Source organism: Diceros bicornis, chromosome 5 (genome assembly GCF_020826845.1).
Source record: "Diceros bicornis minor isolate mBicDic1 chromosome 5, mDicBic1.mat.cur, whole genome shotgun sequence".
Classification (NCBI taxonomy): Eukaryota; Metazoa; Chordata; class Mammalia; order Perissodactyla; family Rhinocerotidae; genus Diceros; species Diceros bicornis.
The window spans coordinates 39,566,356-39,582,743 of NC_080744.1; the positions used below are offsets into that span (position 1 = coordinate 39,566,356).

At 48.6% G+C, this 16,388-nt stretch overlaps 1 protein-coding gene across 1 annotated transcript in view; it reads right to left on the bottom strand.

Moving 5' to 3' along the window:
- EHD4 (EH domain containing 4) overlaps positions 1-16,388 on the bottom strand; it is a 74,571-nt gene continuing 58,183 nt past the window's right edge. The window contains exons 5-6 of the mRNA XM_058541330.1: positions 9,267-9,431; positions 1-2,823 (exon numbers count right to left, since the gene is read on the bottom strand). Of these exons, the coding sequence (XP_058397313.1) occupies positions 2,287-2,823; positions 9,267-9,431 (702 nt within the window). The 3' untranslated portion in view covers positions 1-2,286. The remainder of the gene's footprint in view (positions 2,824-9,266; positions 9,432-16,388) is intronic.

A 16,388-nucleotide genomic window follows, 5' to 3' on the forward strand; every position in this document is an offset into this window, starting at 1 on the left:
GGGAAGATACGGGTCCTCACCTGGCTGCCATCCCTAATAATGTTTTCCAGTGTTTTTCTTTCCAATCAACTTTTCATGATGAATGACTTTATGTTGTAAGAGAAGATATTAATAAAAATAGACAGGTGATTTTTTTTTTTCTCTCAGCAGGGAAAGGATTCAGCTGCCAGATGTTCTCCCACCTGAGGGCATGGGGGGTAGGGATCATAACACCATGAGAAGTTTCCTTCCACATAGAAACCAGAAACCTCAGTCTGCTGGCCCTCTAAAACAGTTTCCCTATAATTCTCTACATAGACAAAACTTGGCCATATCTACATATACACACGTTGACAAATGTCAAAAATACATACTCATGTGACATAATATGTGTATATATTTATCTTTATATATGACAATTGATCTTTACATATAACAATTGAGTTAAGGAGGCGAGATAATTCTGAATGGAAAATCAGCTAACCTTGGATCTCTAAACCTTTGGACAAATGAACTCTCTCTTCTCTTAATTTTGTCTTGCGGTGGACTTCACTGAGCAGTCCTCGTGCGCTCACAGAACTATCTGCTCATATTACGGTACTGGAATTATAAACGTCTCTTTTCTATGTGTCTGGTTAATTTAAAAGTGCTCATTAAGTTGAAAAAACATATTATGCATTTACTTCTCTTAAAATGAAATTATTTAGAAAGTGAGCTAGGGAGTGTGAGGGCTGGCCTCTGGATAAATACTTCTCTAAAATATAAATTTTCTCTTAAGTCTGCAGTTCTGACCCTGACGTCACAGGTGACATCAGAAAAAAAACTATGTGGTTTTGGAAGGCCCAGGTGGGACTGTTCTGACTTCACTCATTTCCAGTGCTGGCAGGGCCCCATGCCATCAGCGGTCACTATTTTGTCTCTTTATTGCATAAATACTGATGAAAGGCACCTGCATCCCCAAGCTGGAGCCCACACATCAGGGAGGGTGGCAGTGAGCATTAACCACTCCACTGGACCCAGGCACTTGAGTGAGCAGTCCAGAGAGGTTTACACAGGGGAAGAACCTCACTCAGGAGCCAGTGTACAGGCCTGTGCCCAAATCCTGCCTCGCGATGGGCATTCATGCTACCAACCACACAGCCGTTTGAAGAAAAGGTTTTATATGAAATATTCTATCCCATTTCTGTATAAAGGCTTTTATGTAAGAAAAAAACTGGACATAATAAAAATGCCTATTTTTTATAAAAATAGTGTCTAATGCTCGTAGACTCATCTCTTCTATCTGACAGCCCAGGGCAGGCTGGCATCTCATTCCCCTTTGTGTCCACAGGCCCAGGACATGGCACGCACCGAGACATATTTTTGCTGAATTTAAATCCTGCCATCAACCAAGGAGCTTTGGGGACATGTAACTACACTGAGGCCTGAGGAGAGCCACCTCTTCTCCTTACTGTCATTTAGGTATGATAAATAGACTCTGCTATGTATTATTGGACAGACCAGTAAGAAAAGCTAATCTTCAGATTTCAACATGACTTGAATACTGGAAATCTTGTCAGGTGTTAATAAAGGCTGTGAGTTCCAAATTCCTAACCAAACACAACTTTGCTGGAAGGGCCCTGGGTGGGGGGAGCCCCGGGAGGGCTGGTCAGCGGGTGCAGGACAGACGCTCTCTGCTGGCTGGGCTGCCCGTTCTGCTCGAGCCTGCCGAAGGGACGGGCGCACACAGACACAGTGTGTCCTCCTTTCAAACCCAGGGCAGCAGTCTTCTTCTCTTTGGTAGAGTTTGGGGAGAACAGAAACCCTCTCTGCTCTGTTTTCTTCCACTCTAACTATAGCAGGAAACAAAATGAATAAGATCACCTTTGCTCCCTCCCAGTGCCCTTTGAGGCACAGAGAGGTTCATGGTGAAGAGCAGTCCCGGGAAGCCCAGCAGACTCAACTGCTCCAGGAGAGACCCCAGCTCACTCTCTGTGGCTCTAGGATTCCACAAGGCCCACCTCCACATCTCTGCCTCCCTGGCTTCTGAGTACTCTTTGGTCAATTTCTCTTTCTTCTCAACCCTTCAATCTCCTTATCCACCCCCTCTCCCCAATATTTTAATAGAAACTCAGGAAACTTTAGAGGTGAAAGGACCTCATCTAGTGTGCAGTGTCTGCCCTCCCCGTTCTACAGATGGGGAAACTGAGGCACAGAGAGGGCAGTGCCTTGCCCAGGGTCACTCAATGAGTCAGTGGCAGTGTGGGCCTCAGGCCCAGGTCCCCCGATTCCCACCCCCCACCGCCTGCCCTGTGTGCGTCCTGCCCCTCAGTCGGCCTTCAGCAGGGACTTCCTGTGAGAGGGGGGCACAAGGTGGGGGGGAAGGCTGTTGGGCAGCTCGTAGCCATCGAGCTTGATCTTGATGAGGTGCTTGGCCAGCGCGAACTCCTCCTCGTCCAGCATGCCGTCGCAGTCACAGTCGGCCAGCTTCCAGATCTTGCCCAGGACGCTGTTGGGCAGCTTGGAGGTCACCATCTCCTTCTTGGCGTTGACGCCCGATATCTTGCCATTGATGGGCGACAGGGTGTAGAAGAGCTCGTCATAGATGGGCTTGTCTTTGGCCACAACCCACTCCTCCTCGTCGGCGCCCTCCTTGGCGCCCTCCCCATAGCCCTGGTTGAAGGGGCCCTCGGCGGTGCCGTCGAAGGCGCCGCCCTGCACGAGCTGTGTGGGCATGCTCATCTCCTCCTGGCTGATGAGGCTCATCAGCGATGAGATCTTACTGCTCAGCATGTTGTCCACGGCCTCGATCAGCTTGGGCTTCAGCGAGTGGAATTTGGTGAAGTCGTAGATCTCAAGCTGTTCCTGCAAAAGGAGAAAGCACAGATTCGGTCAATGCCCTCCCTTCAGGAAGCGAACAGGGAGAGGGATAGCTGGTGGGAGATAATTCTCCCTTAAAGCAGACATCCCAGACTCTGGGCTGTTCTCTTTGGTGGAGTCCCCACATCCGAACTCACCAATACAGGAATGGCTTTTGGAACAAGAAACAAGAGCAGTGGGGTACAGCGTTTTTCCCTAGTAGCTAATCTCTGGGGGTGGCTGCATGAGTGACAACAATCCCCTAGGGCTTTGAGACAATTTTTCTTTACCCTGCCTTTTTTTTATGTGTGTGCAATAGAGATTTAGTATTTTATCTTTTGAGATGATTTTACGACATACTTCAGTTCATCTTCATAATAATGCTGGGAGTGAGGAAGGGCAGGTATCAACCCTGCTTTACAGAGAGCACATGGGGCGTCCCGGCAGAGTCAAGACTAGAGCTCCTGTCTCCTGCTGCTTGACTAGTGCTCTTTGTGCTGTAACATGAAGCTGTGACAGACGGACTTACCTAGGTAAAACAATTATTTAAGGACATTGTTTTTGGATCAGTTAAGAAAATGTAGTTTAGGGTACAAGTAAGTAAAAGTTGAAACTGGTAAGGGAGAGAGGAGTAGGGATGGGGAGAGCGAATATAAATCCAGCCAATAGGGCTGAGTATCACTAGCGAGGTCAGGGCAGGTCTCGGCTCCACCTCCCAGGAGAACTGGCCCATCGGCAGATAGAGCAGCAGGAGCACAGGCTCAGAAGATGGCTCTAGGAGACGCAGCAATTGCCTGGCCAGGACAGGAGCTAACTGTAGATGCCACAGAAGCTCTGTGGAAACAGTTCTTCCTATGTTGGTTCTCCTCGGTTACTCATCTATCCATTCATCCATCTACCCATCTATGCATCCTTCATCCATCCATGTATCCTTCATCCATCCATCCATCCATCTATCCTTCATCCATCCATCCACCCAACATTTATTGGCCATTTGTTATGTGCCAGGCCCTGTTCTGGGGCCTGGGGATAGAAAACATGAAAAGCCACAGTCTCTGCCCTCAGGGAGCTTATGTTGTAATAGAGGAAAGACTTTCTAGTTTTTTAGTTCCTGTCTACTTTCAAAAAGGGCTTGACTTAGCTTACAGTGAAAAAATGAAATAGAAGAAAGTCAGTAGAAAGGGAAAAGCCAAGTAATTAAAAGGGAGAGGGACGGACTCCTCACCTCAGACAACTCAGGTGACAATAGCTACTGCTCCCTGGGGGCTCACACCCCCTCATTGTCTGAGGGGAGAACCACCTGTTCATCCTAAGAGACAAGTTCTCCCTGGCCCTGAATTGTGAGAGTTACATGGGGCTCTTTAAGAGGAGCCTCAAAGATCTAGTGAAAAATGTCTTCAACAGCAGTTTTGCCAAATAAATGCAGAAAATTCCAGGTATGGCAGTTCGTGTATGGACTCTCTGGGAAGTACTTCTGTTCAGACAATCCTAGAGGGCCAAAGAGGGGCCATCCAGGTGTGCAATTTTCTAGAGATGCGGCAAGGAGACTCGAGGAAAAGAGGTTTCACGTACCCCTCAGACCTGACTGCTCTGGAGAGAAGTAATGTGACAGGCAGTTAGGAAAAAATAAAACTTTGTGCTGTCATAAATATCACACTTTTATTGTAAAATTTTGGGGAAAAAACTGGTAATCAAAAATAAAAATCTTAAATCACTTGTAATCCATCACCCAGGAATAACCTCTGCTAACATTTTTGGGCACACATTTCCAGCTATTGTTATAAACACACATACTTTAACTGAAATAAGACCACAGTGTTTAACAACTTGCATTTTAAAGAAATAATGTATATATTTCTGTGATATTAATTTTTATACAGCCTTATTCTTAATAGCTACATAACACTGAACTGTATAGCTGGGCCATTCTTCATTTACTCTGTCCCAAGTAGTTGGACATGTAGGTTGTTTCCAATGGAGAATCAAAACTGTGGTCTCTAGGGTGGACTGGCAGGGCAGACGTTCTGTGCTGTTATTTAGAAGTGAGCCCTGAGTTGTAGATGGCGGAGGGGCAGAGCTGAAAGCTACCTAGCCTGACATCTCTCTAGAGAGGCGCCTCCAACACACTTAGAAGCAAACACCCTGACACCCAGTGTGCGGCTTGCACTCAGCTCAGAGTGGTGGGGCAATGCAGGCCTGGTCTCTAAAATGCATTCCAGTCTGCAAGTCCTCCATCCTCGCTGACAGACCACGGTCACCTGCATGTCACCCCAACAGCAGCAACAAAAAAATGCTGCCAACACTTTGGGCTCAGTCAGCTAAGGGAACTGAGAAGAGAAAGTCCCGGAGGAGGAGAGCAGGCAGCCTACACAAAAATCCGAGTGCTGCTGGGGTAAACAAGTCTGGATTCCTCCGGGTGCACGAACACCTACCCTGTTTCCTCATGAATGAGCCTGAGCTCTGAGCGCACACAGAACCCCTGTGTCTGGTCAAGTGGACGAATGAGGGCAGTGCCCACCCAAACTTTCCACCCTCCTGCAGGGGATGTGGAATCAGACTGCAAACCTCTGGAAAACTGGCAAGGGGAAATGGCCACATATTTGCAGGGGTGGACAGGAAGCCGCAGCAGAGCCATTCCTGCCCCAGAGGCACATGGGAAATAAGCCCTACACTCTTGTTTCTATGGGACCCACCTCACCAGGCCTGCCACGGAGTATGGGGTACAAGTCCTCCACCATGGTGACTCCAAAACAGAAGTCTTTTTATTGGGATGAATACACACTGGGGAATTTAAAGATTTACCCATCAACAATTATATCCATCAGAGCCACCAAGCCCAGGATGCTGGAACTGCTCCTTCCCAAGAGACAAAGGTTAGTTCCCAGCTCAGCCTCCCTGGGCTGTCCCTTGCCCACTCACTCCCAACATTCACCAGAAGTAGTTTCGAATCCACGGGAGGATCTGAGCAGATGGGGATGGCTCTGCTGCCCTCTGTTGTTGAAAAGCTGCCAACTCATCAGCTGTGGGGGCCAAATTAGCAGAGGAGGACAACTAAGTCAGCAATCAAGGTGGCCTCGTTAGTGCTCGCCTCATTCTCCAGGACGGACACATCAGTGCAGTAAATTAGATTCCCTCCCCAAAAGGTGTGGGACAGACACTGGCAGATGCACCAGCAGGTCACAGGCCTCTCCCCGCAATGGGCAAAAGCCTTCAAAATATACTTGGCTCACTGCTACGGCTAAGTCACCCTGACCACCATGGTCCATGAGAGCACAGGGAGAAGAGAGACTTAAAGCTGGACCAATGAGCTCTCCGAGGGACCCTGAGATGTGCAAAGATCATAATAAAGTCATTGCTAAGCTTACACCCCTGCTGCTGTCCCAGACGCAGTTTATATGAGGTTGAACGCCTGTGTTGGAGAGGATGTCAGAGGCTCATCAGACTCAGGGATGACAGAGGCCCTGACCCACACCATGACCCCCCAAAGCTTCCTGGGTGACAGCAAACTGGCCTGAAGTATCAGATGTCAGTAAGCAGCCCTACAGGCTCCAGGCCTGCCTTGTTCCCTGGGGAGACCCTGAAGGGACTTGGGTGGTGTCATCAGGGCCTGGCTGGCTTCCCAAGGAAGCATCCTCTTCCAGCTTCCAGGGGTTTGCTCGGGAAACTGCCGGTAGATAAGCCCTTTGGGAGTCAGGGCTGGGTCAGGGTCTGAGAAACTCACTGCCTGAGAGCCTGCTCTGATATAAACACACACTCACTTATTAACTCACTCAGCACTTACTCACTGAGCACCTGCCTCACCCCAGGTGCTGGGGATACGGCAGTGACCAGGACAGAGGTCATGGGATTACAGCCTTATACAGGAGAGAGACACTAAATAGTAAACACTAAATACAGTAATTAATTACATGAAGCACAACAGCGTTTGTGTCATAAGAAGCACATGTCCCAACCAGGGTCTTTGCTGCCAAAACATCACTGCCAGCCACAGCCACAGTGGCAGAGACCGTGACCCAGAACGGACGCTCTGCCTGGCAAGGGTTTTTATTTTTGCCGTTGGTTCATTTTTGTTCATGGATTTCTTCTAGGGGCCTAGAATAGTGCCTGGCCACTGGAGGCTTAATTGATATTTCTTAGATGAATGAGTAAACGAACACAGGGGAATGGGGCACCAGTCAGGTGGGACTCCTCGCTCCCAGTCCTAGGGCATCGGGTGTCCGTGAAGGTGCTGAGGCACCTGGGGTGGGGCGTGACCCACAGGGCTCTCCACGAAGGTTTGGGCCCTTCTTGTATCATCCAGCTAAATGGGCCGCGGCTGCTCCTGAGGCCCGACGTGAGTGGGCACACGGTTTCCTTGTTTTCTTCCCCAGGGACTGCCCCTCTGCCCCAGCTCTGAGAGGCCTGGACGTCCTCTGCCCCAGCCAGGCCAGGCTAACGTGGTCATGAGCAGCTCTGCTCACAGAGTTTGCTCCCTATGTTATGGAGTTCACTTGGAGACGGGCAGCGGAGGCCCTGGAAGGGAGGCGTGATGGGCTCAGCAGTGCCTCAGGTCTTGGGAGCCCCATCTTCTTGTGGGTGGGGCACCATGGTAGCCTCTTTAGGCTAATGAGCCACAGAAGCCCCATTAGGCCCTAGTGCGCACCGTGTATTTATTCATAGCTTTCATTTCAGTCAAGAAACCCAATTCCCTTCAAAAATATCTGAAAGACGCAAGGAAACAGTTGTCATTCAGTTTGGTCATGGGTGCAGGCCATAACCAAGGGTGTGAGAGTGCAGCCTGCTCAGGAAGGCTGCTCCGAGAGGCCCCAGGAGCCCGCAAATTAGCCATCTCATGACCAGAATAAGAACCCCAATTCCTCCTCTGAGTTCAGGAATACCTATTTCATTTCTGGAAGAAAACAAATGTTTCTGTATTTATTCTGAAGCCAACCAAATCACATTTGACCAGATCATATAACCAGACGCACTCACCCTGATGCCTGCCATCAAAACAGTAAGTGTAACCCACTCCTATCTTAGCATGTCCTTGATATAAAGTTTACATTAAAACACCTCTCAGGACGGAAGCTTCCCTTCCTGCGGCCTGTTGATCCTTGCCTCCACTGCTTGACCTCTCCTCCTCCTCTTCCTCCTCCTCTCCCCTCCTGAGGCAGGCAGGCAGGCAGCTCACAGGCCCAGCCTCCCAGCTGTGTATTTTAAACTGTACTCTCCCTTCAGTACTGTCTCTCTCCTGGGCTCAGGGCAGAATGCGGTAACTGGAGGTCCCCCAGGTGCAGAGCTGCTTTGTCTGGCCTATGTAGTAGTCCCTGAAAATTTGAGCCAAAATTGGAAAACCAGGTGACTTTACATAAAAATCCAGATTTCCAGCTTCTCGTGAACCAGTCGGGCCCACAGCACCCCCGGGCAGCGGCCCCCGGGCAGGACAGGGCTTCTCCACTGAGGCGGGGGACACACTTCCCATCTGCTCCCACCGTGGGCCCCACAAGTTCTCACTGCACTTGCAGAATTGTTTTCCTTCAGGTAGAGACTATTTCTTGGAACCCACATCTCTATCAGATACGAGAAAATAAGGTAGTCAGAGACGGCAACGCGGTTTCTCTCCGCCTGCCTGCCTGTTCACATTATCGGCTGGTGGCTGCAGGCGTCTGAGTTGGTGTTGCCTGGTCTCCAGAGAGGACTGTGGCCTCTAGTGCAGATGGGTCCTTTCTCTGGACAAGAAAATGGTCAGTCTGGCCCTGTAAGGAGCCAGGGTGGTGGCCTCGCTTGGGAGGACGCGGTCAGCATCGCTACAGTCGTCTAACTCCACTGTCGGGTGGTGGATGCACTGGTCAGGCCAAAGCGGCTGAACACAGCGCCCATTCCAGCTCATCTGAGGCTGCCCAGACAGAACTCAGGGAGACCCTGAAGTCAGGCCAAAGGCTGCCCAATGCTGACCTTTACAAAAAATCCTCAGTGAGCACAGCTCACTGTGTCCAGCGGAGTCCAGCCATGTCCACGAACACCCTGGCCTGACTGAGCTCATGACCAGTGCTGCCTGAGCACATAATCCCACAGCACGGGGCAGTGCTGGGCAGGGCCGGCCTGAGGAGACCTCCAAGGTCACTCTCAGCTCTAATTCCCTTAAGGTTCTGGGATTCTGAAAAACAAGTATCACCCAACGTCAAATCAACCTTGAACAAAGTCTAAGAGAGCTGCTCATCTGATTTTTTCATGTGAGCTTAAGTTAGTTCTTGAAATGCGTCCCTTTTTGTTTAAATGTTTAGGGAAGCAGGCAACGTCTGCTTTATTCACAGGCGCCTCTTTATCACAGATCACCACTAGGAAGATGAATTCATTGCGTTCTCCTCCATCCTAAACCATGAAACCTTCACGTGTACCTAGCAACCAGCCAGGCAGGGTGGCAGTGCTCTCCGTCCCCCTCCCAGGACATTGTAAGGGGGTCCCAGTACCTGCATTGCCTTGACCTCGGGGAAGTCCCCTGCAGAAATCTGGTATTCCCGCTGTAGCTGAATGTAGATTTCCGGCAACCTGCTGATAAGCTCTCTCTTCTTGTTTTCCTTTCCAAATACACTGGGCATCTCCTTCTTCAGGTGGCTGATGATGTAGGCATGTACCTGAAAGGGTATATGTCAGTGAGGATGTGCCATTTAGAACTGCACCAGAAGGACAAACAAGTTGGCTTCCTATATGCATCACAACACATAACAGGCACTGTCACAGAGCCATGGTCCTCGGGACAGCAGGAGGGCGAGGATTCGGGGGAGAGGATAGGGAGAAATTACAAGTCTGGTTCTGGGTGTGTAAAATGTGAAGTATGTGAGGGACAGCTAGGTGAGCTGTCCCAGGGTGGCTGGATCGTAGGCCCAGAGCTCTGGGGAGAGCTGGAGAAGAGGTGGTGGCCAGAGCCATGAGAGTGAATGAGACCACCCAGGGAAAGTGAGCAGAGAAAACTCCACCATTAAGGGCCAGGAGGAGGAGGAGCCAAGAAAAAGACCTTGGGAAGTAGAATGTGACAGCTCAGGGCTATGGGAGGAAGGATCCAGGGGAGAGGTGACATCTGAGCCGAGCCTTGAAGAACAGGCAGGATGTGTGGGTGACGGGAGGGATGTGGCAGCCCAGGGGAGGGAAGAGCACGGATGGAGGTGTGGAGGTAACACGCTGGGGGCAGTGTCACATACGTGGCTGCAGCCCAGGCTGAGAAGTGGGGAAGGTGGGCTGTGTTTAGATTGCTCGGTGGGCACTAGGAGCCAGTGGAGGATTTAGAACGCCTCTGCTCACCTAATATTGTGCTAATGATGGTTCTGGGAGACCAGAGAGGCCAGAATAATGCCAAGAGCTCCCTGCTTTCCAGGTGGGCTGGTGATGCTTGGCTGGGGATGGGGTGGGGTCAGGTGGGGTTGCACAGGGGATTTCCCTTGGAACCCTGTCCTAAAATGCACCCCTGAGGAAGGGCCATTGACTTGGGGAAGTTCTGTGGCTATGCTCAGTCATGCCTCTGAGTGGCTATTCCACGTCTCTATGGAGAGTGAGCGGTATGGGCAGGGGGCTGCTGGGCAGGAAAGGTCTCAGTTCTGCTGATTAATCAGAAGACCTAAAGAGAAAGTTTCACCAGGCTGGTGCCTGGGAGCACCAAGAAATGAAACTGAAGGCTGACACAAATGGCTGATTTGCATGGAAATCTGTGCCCAGTGAACAGTGAGATGAGAATTTCCATAACTTTCCTGTGGACAGTTTAAACCTCGAGATTTCTACAGGTGGCACTAAAGTCATTTTTGTGCAAGAGCAGCTGCCTGGGACAAGGCTGGATGGCAGAAGCTCCCTGTGGGAGAGGGACCCCAGTGCATGAGGGGGAAATCCCAGAAACACTGATCACCTGGGGGTGGCAGGCCTGGGACTGTTCCCCGAGGGGTGGTGGATCCCACTGGGAGGACTCTGCTTGGCCTGTATCACCCCCTTCTGTAAATCTCCACTCTTCTACGGATTTCCAACTTCAGGACATTAAGACATGTTCATTACAAAAGTGCTCTTTGTATATCCAGAATCCTACAGAGTAATTTAGAAGTCAAGAAAATAACTGAAATAAGAAAAGATGAAAACCAGAGCAGTGATTACAAGAAGAAAATGACTATGTAGCTCTGGAAAATCCTATTAAAGAAAACAGACTTCTCCTATAATCTTGTGGAAGGACGGAAATTAAATAAAGGGGTAAGCAGACACATTCCATAGCTCAGCGGAGGGCTTCTGGTATGGATACACACTGGGCACAACCAAAAACATTGTGCTAAGATTTGAAACTAAAATAGGTGCATAACGCAAATGCCGGCAGGCTCGGACCAGAACTGCTAACCTCTCCATCTAGACAAAGGCCATCTCAACACAAACACACATCAGAGCTATTGCTAGAGGTATAGATTGGGAGAGATGCTTCTAAACCTTTCTGTCACTAGTAAACTTGTTTATTTACTTATTTTTCAAATTAAAACAACTTAAAATATTTACACAATTCTTCGAGATAGCTAGAGAAACCCAAAGTTTGGGAATCCTTTATTTAGAGGGATGGGCTTTAACTGCATTCCTGAGGACATGGTGAATAAGTGGTAAGACTAATGATTTCCTTGTCTTGGAGTGAATGCCTGGCTGGGTTTGGACGGGGCTGGGGGAGGGCCCTGTACAATGCTTAAGGACTTGGAGGGGCTCTCTCCCCATCAGGGAGAACCGGTTGCTCACTGGCTGTCCCTGTATCATCTCCTTGGCTCGGCCCCCCTGGAACCTCTGGACTGGGCCTTTGGACTGGGGATACCTCTCTTTCCTGTGCTCAGGCTTGCCCCACTCTGGACCAGCCCTAAATGAAGTGGGAAGTCCCATAGCTGCTCAGTCTCCCATCCACCAGGGCTTCTTACTGTGACCCCCCTCACCTACCAGCTCAGGCCTGGGGCAGCTGCCAGGTCCCTGCAGGGCTCCCCAAGACCCCTCACCACCTACTAGAATGCTACCTCAGAGCCACCAGGCCCCTGCTCGGGGAAGGCTGACTCCCTACCTAGCCCCCAGCCCCCTAGGATTGGCGCCCTGTTCCTGAGCACTGAACACTGCCTGTGGCCCAGGGTCTGCTTTTGCTGGGCTGAACTGCAGGGGTGTGCACCTGCCAGAGCCCTCCACCCACCGCCTGGCACCTGCTCCCTCATCTCAGCCCGCATGGTGTTCACTGGCTGATGACTGAGGCTGCTGGACAATGGGCTACACCTGGACGCCACATCTCCAGTGCCCTGACGTGACCGGGGCAGCTCTTGTGCCAGGCTCAACTCCCTCCTCCTCCCACCTGCCTGGCGCTACCAGAGTGGTGACCCTCAGGTGTCCTGCTCATGTTGCAGGCTGCTTTCAGCCTCAACCTCCACTTCCAGGAAGTTCCATTGGCCTGTTTTGTGGAAATCTCCTGTTACGCTGCCTCTGCATGGCCACCTCCCTCCCGCCATTCCCTGGGCATCCTAAGACAATAACCCGGGGTCAGGTTCTATGCATGGGCCTTGCCTCTAAGAAGCTTATCAAATTATGAGGTAAATTATCATCCTTAGAATCATGGAGTATTAAATCTGGAAGGGACCCCCTATATCTAATTGAACTCCAGGTTCCAGGAAATTCATATGACTTATGCAAGGTCACTCAGCTAGTTAGGAGATGCAGAGCTGGCACTAGCATTTAGCTGCCTCATTCTTGTCCTTATAGAATTAATTGTTTTCTGTGGGTATGATTTAAAAATCTTACTGAAGCTGCTGAAAATCTGGAATTCAAAATGCACTGTGTCCTATAGTCCAATAGCGTGGAGAACTCTGAGCTTTGGCTTCTGGTTGTTCCTAACTCCCAGGAAAGCTTCGGAAAGGTCATCTGTTCTCCCATCCCCATACACAAGACAGATATGTCATGGCACATACCACTACGGACACCACACAGGATGTGGGTGAAGACTGCAATCTTCTGGCAGGATGGCACCTTGTAATTTTCTAAGGACTCTTGGTAAACAGTGGGGACAGCCTGAATGGCTGAAATTCCCTGTCAACTTCAAAAGCTCACTCCTGCCCTTATGTGTTGAAGATACCTCTCCAGATAAACACAGGACTGAGCCCAGACCTGGTGATGGTCCCCATGGAAGGAGGTGGAAACAGTATAAGAACAAAATGAGAGAAAACTAATGGAGAGAGAGAGAAAAAAACTAATGGATAAGAAGAGGAATAGGAAAGAGAAGAGGGAGAGAAAGGGGAGGGGGCGGCAGGACGAGACCTAGTGTGGAGGCCAGGGTCAGACCCTGCCACCACTGCCCACTCGCCGAGCAGCTCCGGACAAGTCGTCTAATCCCCGCCTCAGCTTGCTCATTCGCAAGCTGGAAATCACAACCCTTACCTCACAGGGTTGTGACTATGAGAATCAAGAGATCATGCATTTGAATGCACTTTATCCACTAGAAAGAGGCGTAAAAATGTTGTCATTGACTAATGGTCAAAGACCAACAGCTGGAGGGGTAGTAATGACAGAGAAGGCTCATGGCTACTTAGCCCTTACTGAATAATTAATAAAATCTGTATATTTGAATAGTAACAGGATGAATTTGGGTCCCACGTGCTTCGGTCACAAGTAAATGTCACTGAAACCTGGGGGCTTTTGAACATTCTTATCTTGTCTAATTTGCCCTTTCCCTTGTATAAAACTGGAAAAGCCCCAACTCACCCAATGGTAAGGACTAGGAGTAAACCAAACAGATCAAAAGATCAATTTTTCCCTGGGCTGATAACTCAATGAGCAGAAAGAGATGTCTTCCCCTTTAAATGAATGTGAATTTATAGTTCACATATACACTATGCCACAATCTCATTAATTGTGTCCAGTGACAAGTGTTTACATATATCCAAGACTTGAGAAGCATGTACTCAGAGTGATAGTGGATAAACCCACCCTGGGCTTGGAGGTCAACTCCCGGCACAAAGTGCTGGAATCTTACAGTGCTCATGGTCAGTAGGAATGAAAATGCTCATGGAATTTGGATACTAGGGAGCAGTTTGGGGGAAATCAGGCTGGGAAAACAAGGTTCTACATTGGGCAACCTCATCTGCAAGCTTCCTGCGACCTTTGGGAGACCTGCACCTTTGCAGGCCCAGCTGGAAACTTGCATAGAGCATTTAACATCAAGGGATCAGCCCATTTTAAAAGTGGGTTTCTGATGATATAAAAAATTCAGTTCATAAACAAAAGACCCAAAAGATGAACCCACGGGATAGGAAGAGTCTGAGATTGCAAGAGGCAGAGAAAAGCAGATGGTTGGTTCCCACTTGAGTAGGGGTTTGTTATTCCGTGAAATCAAAGCTGGCACCAACAGCACATGTGATACTGAAGAGCCTTCGAGGGGCCTGAGGGGCCCACCCAGTCATCTGAGGCCAGCCTTCAAAGAGACAGGCTTCCTACATGGACTCAAGCTCTGACCACGTCCAGAGCAGCTTGGGGCTGCCAACTGCGCTGTTGTTAAAAGCCCCATGGCAGACTGGGCATTAAAGGGACTGTCATCAGCCATTGTAGAATGATTCTCAACACAGCTTAGCCTAGGTCCATCTGGGGATTCTCAAAACATCTAACTTCTCCACAGAAGGAACTGGCAGCACAGACAGACTGGAAGGCTGGGCTCTGCACATTACACATAACTAAGAGGAGAACACGCTTTGAAGACAAAACTAATTCCACAGAACTATAGTAAACCCTCAAATCACTGACCTCACCTTTTCGTTCTCATTTTTAGTTGTTCCTTCCTCAAATGTTGACTCATTTTTTGTTGAGCAAAAATCTCCAAATGGGTGGGAACTTTTCCTATTCTTGGGCAATGTGTTTATAAAGGGTGAGGTCCAATGGTGAACTTGCCTCACTTTATACTTTTGTTTATTTATCCCATAAATGCTATTGTTTGGAGTTTGTATGAGCCGAATTTCTTTAATTTGGCTATTTTAACTATAGCTGAATAAAACTAAATTATATTTTCCAACCCCCTTTTTTGGGCTTTCTCCAAATAGCTTACTCTAAAGAATCATGAGATGAACCCTGACTGGCGTCTTAGATAGTGAGCAGTCTTCGGAGAAGGATATCTATCGATATCATAAGGTGTCATCTTTGACGTCAACCAAAAAACTCACTCTAAAAGTTTCCTGTTCCTTGAAATAGAGAGTTGTGAAAAAAATATATGAATAGAAAAAGCAGGGAAATCATTAAATTTCAAGAGATCTTTGGTAATAGTGCCATTTTTCATTTTATTAAGATGTCATCTTTATGACATCTTGAGTTTGATTACTGCAGGACATTAATGACACACTTGCTTTATTTCTGGATGGGCCATGAATTCTGCCTAATTATGGTGTTCTATAAATAGACATACTCCACACCCCAACCAGATCTGACACCTCCTAGGTGACATCTGAAAACTTATCCTTTGCATCCTTCCAAAATGTCAGCTCAATAAACCGCTAAACTTTATAGGGTTTATGTAGATGGAGAATTTTATAGGATAAACAGAATGACAGATGAATGCAGAAAGCAAGGATACAGTAAGAAGCAATAGATGCTGTCTACTCTGGATTTCAGGTGAATGCTTTCCCGACCAAGGAGTAGGACCCACTGGGGTTTGGATCTATATTTTGCAACTTACAGGCTGTGAAGCCTTGGGCAAGTTACTTCACCTTTTTGAGCTTTCGTTCCCTCGTGTGAGAAATTAAGATAATGCCCAACTTTGGCCATTATTGACAGGATCAGACAAAATAACACCTGTAGTGCAAATCACAGAGCTTCTGAAACAGTAAGCGTTGGCTTGCAAAAGGAAAACTGGATCAAGAGAAACAAAGTTTTATATACCAAAATCAAAGAGCACCTTTATAAAATATAAAAGTGGCAAAGAGAAAAACTCAGGTGACTCCTTGTCCACTGAAGCAACAACACGCTCATAAGTGGCCATAAAACTGCAGATGGGGTAAAGTGGATGGCAGCGGTTAGTGGTCAAGGCCATTGTGCTGAGTTCTGCTTCTTAACCGCCTGAGACTCTGTTTCCTGTCCCTCTCGCAGGCTGGTGGTGCCCCAGGAGCACACTGGCACAGAGAGGCTCAGGCTGGAAACATCTGTACTTCAAACATTTTCCTTTATGAAAAGGAACAAGCCAGATACTATTCTTAGGAAAAAATAAAAAGACAAGCTCTTTTCCTAGAAGTAAGCTCAGCAAATTGACCGCCCCCCGCCTCTACACAAGGGCTTCATTATTCCCAGCGTCAGTACAGAGCAGCACCCTGTGCCTCTCTGAACCCAGGCCATGCTGCCCGTTCACGAGGCCTAATACTCCAGGATGGTAGGGAAGGCCCAGTGAGCTCTCCACTCTTCATTTATTTATATGACCAAAGACAGCTGCGTCTTGAGTCACTAGGCCCTCAGCAATTACCAGCAAATAAAAACGTCCATGGGTGCTTAAAAAATAGTTCAAAAAAATCTTGAAATCTGCAAAGGCTATGACATGATTTAACAGCCTTGGTTATAAAAACATGTTGGGTATTGCATACCCT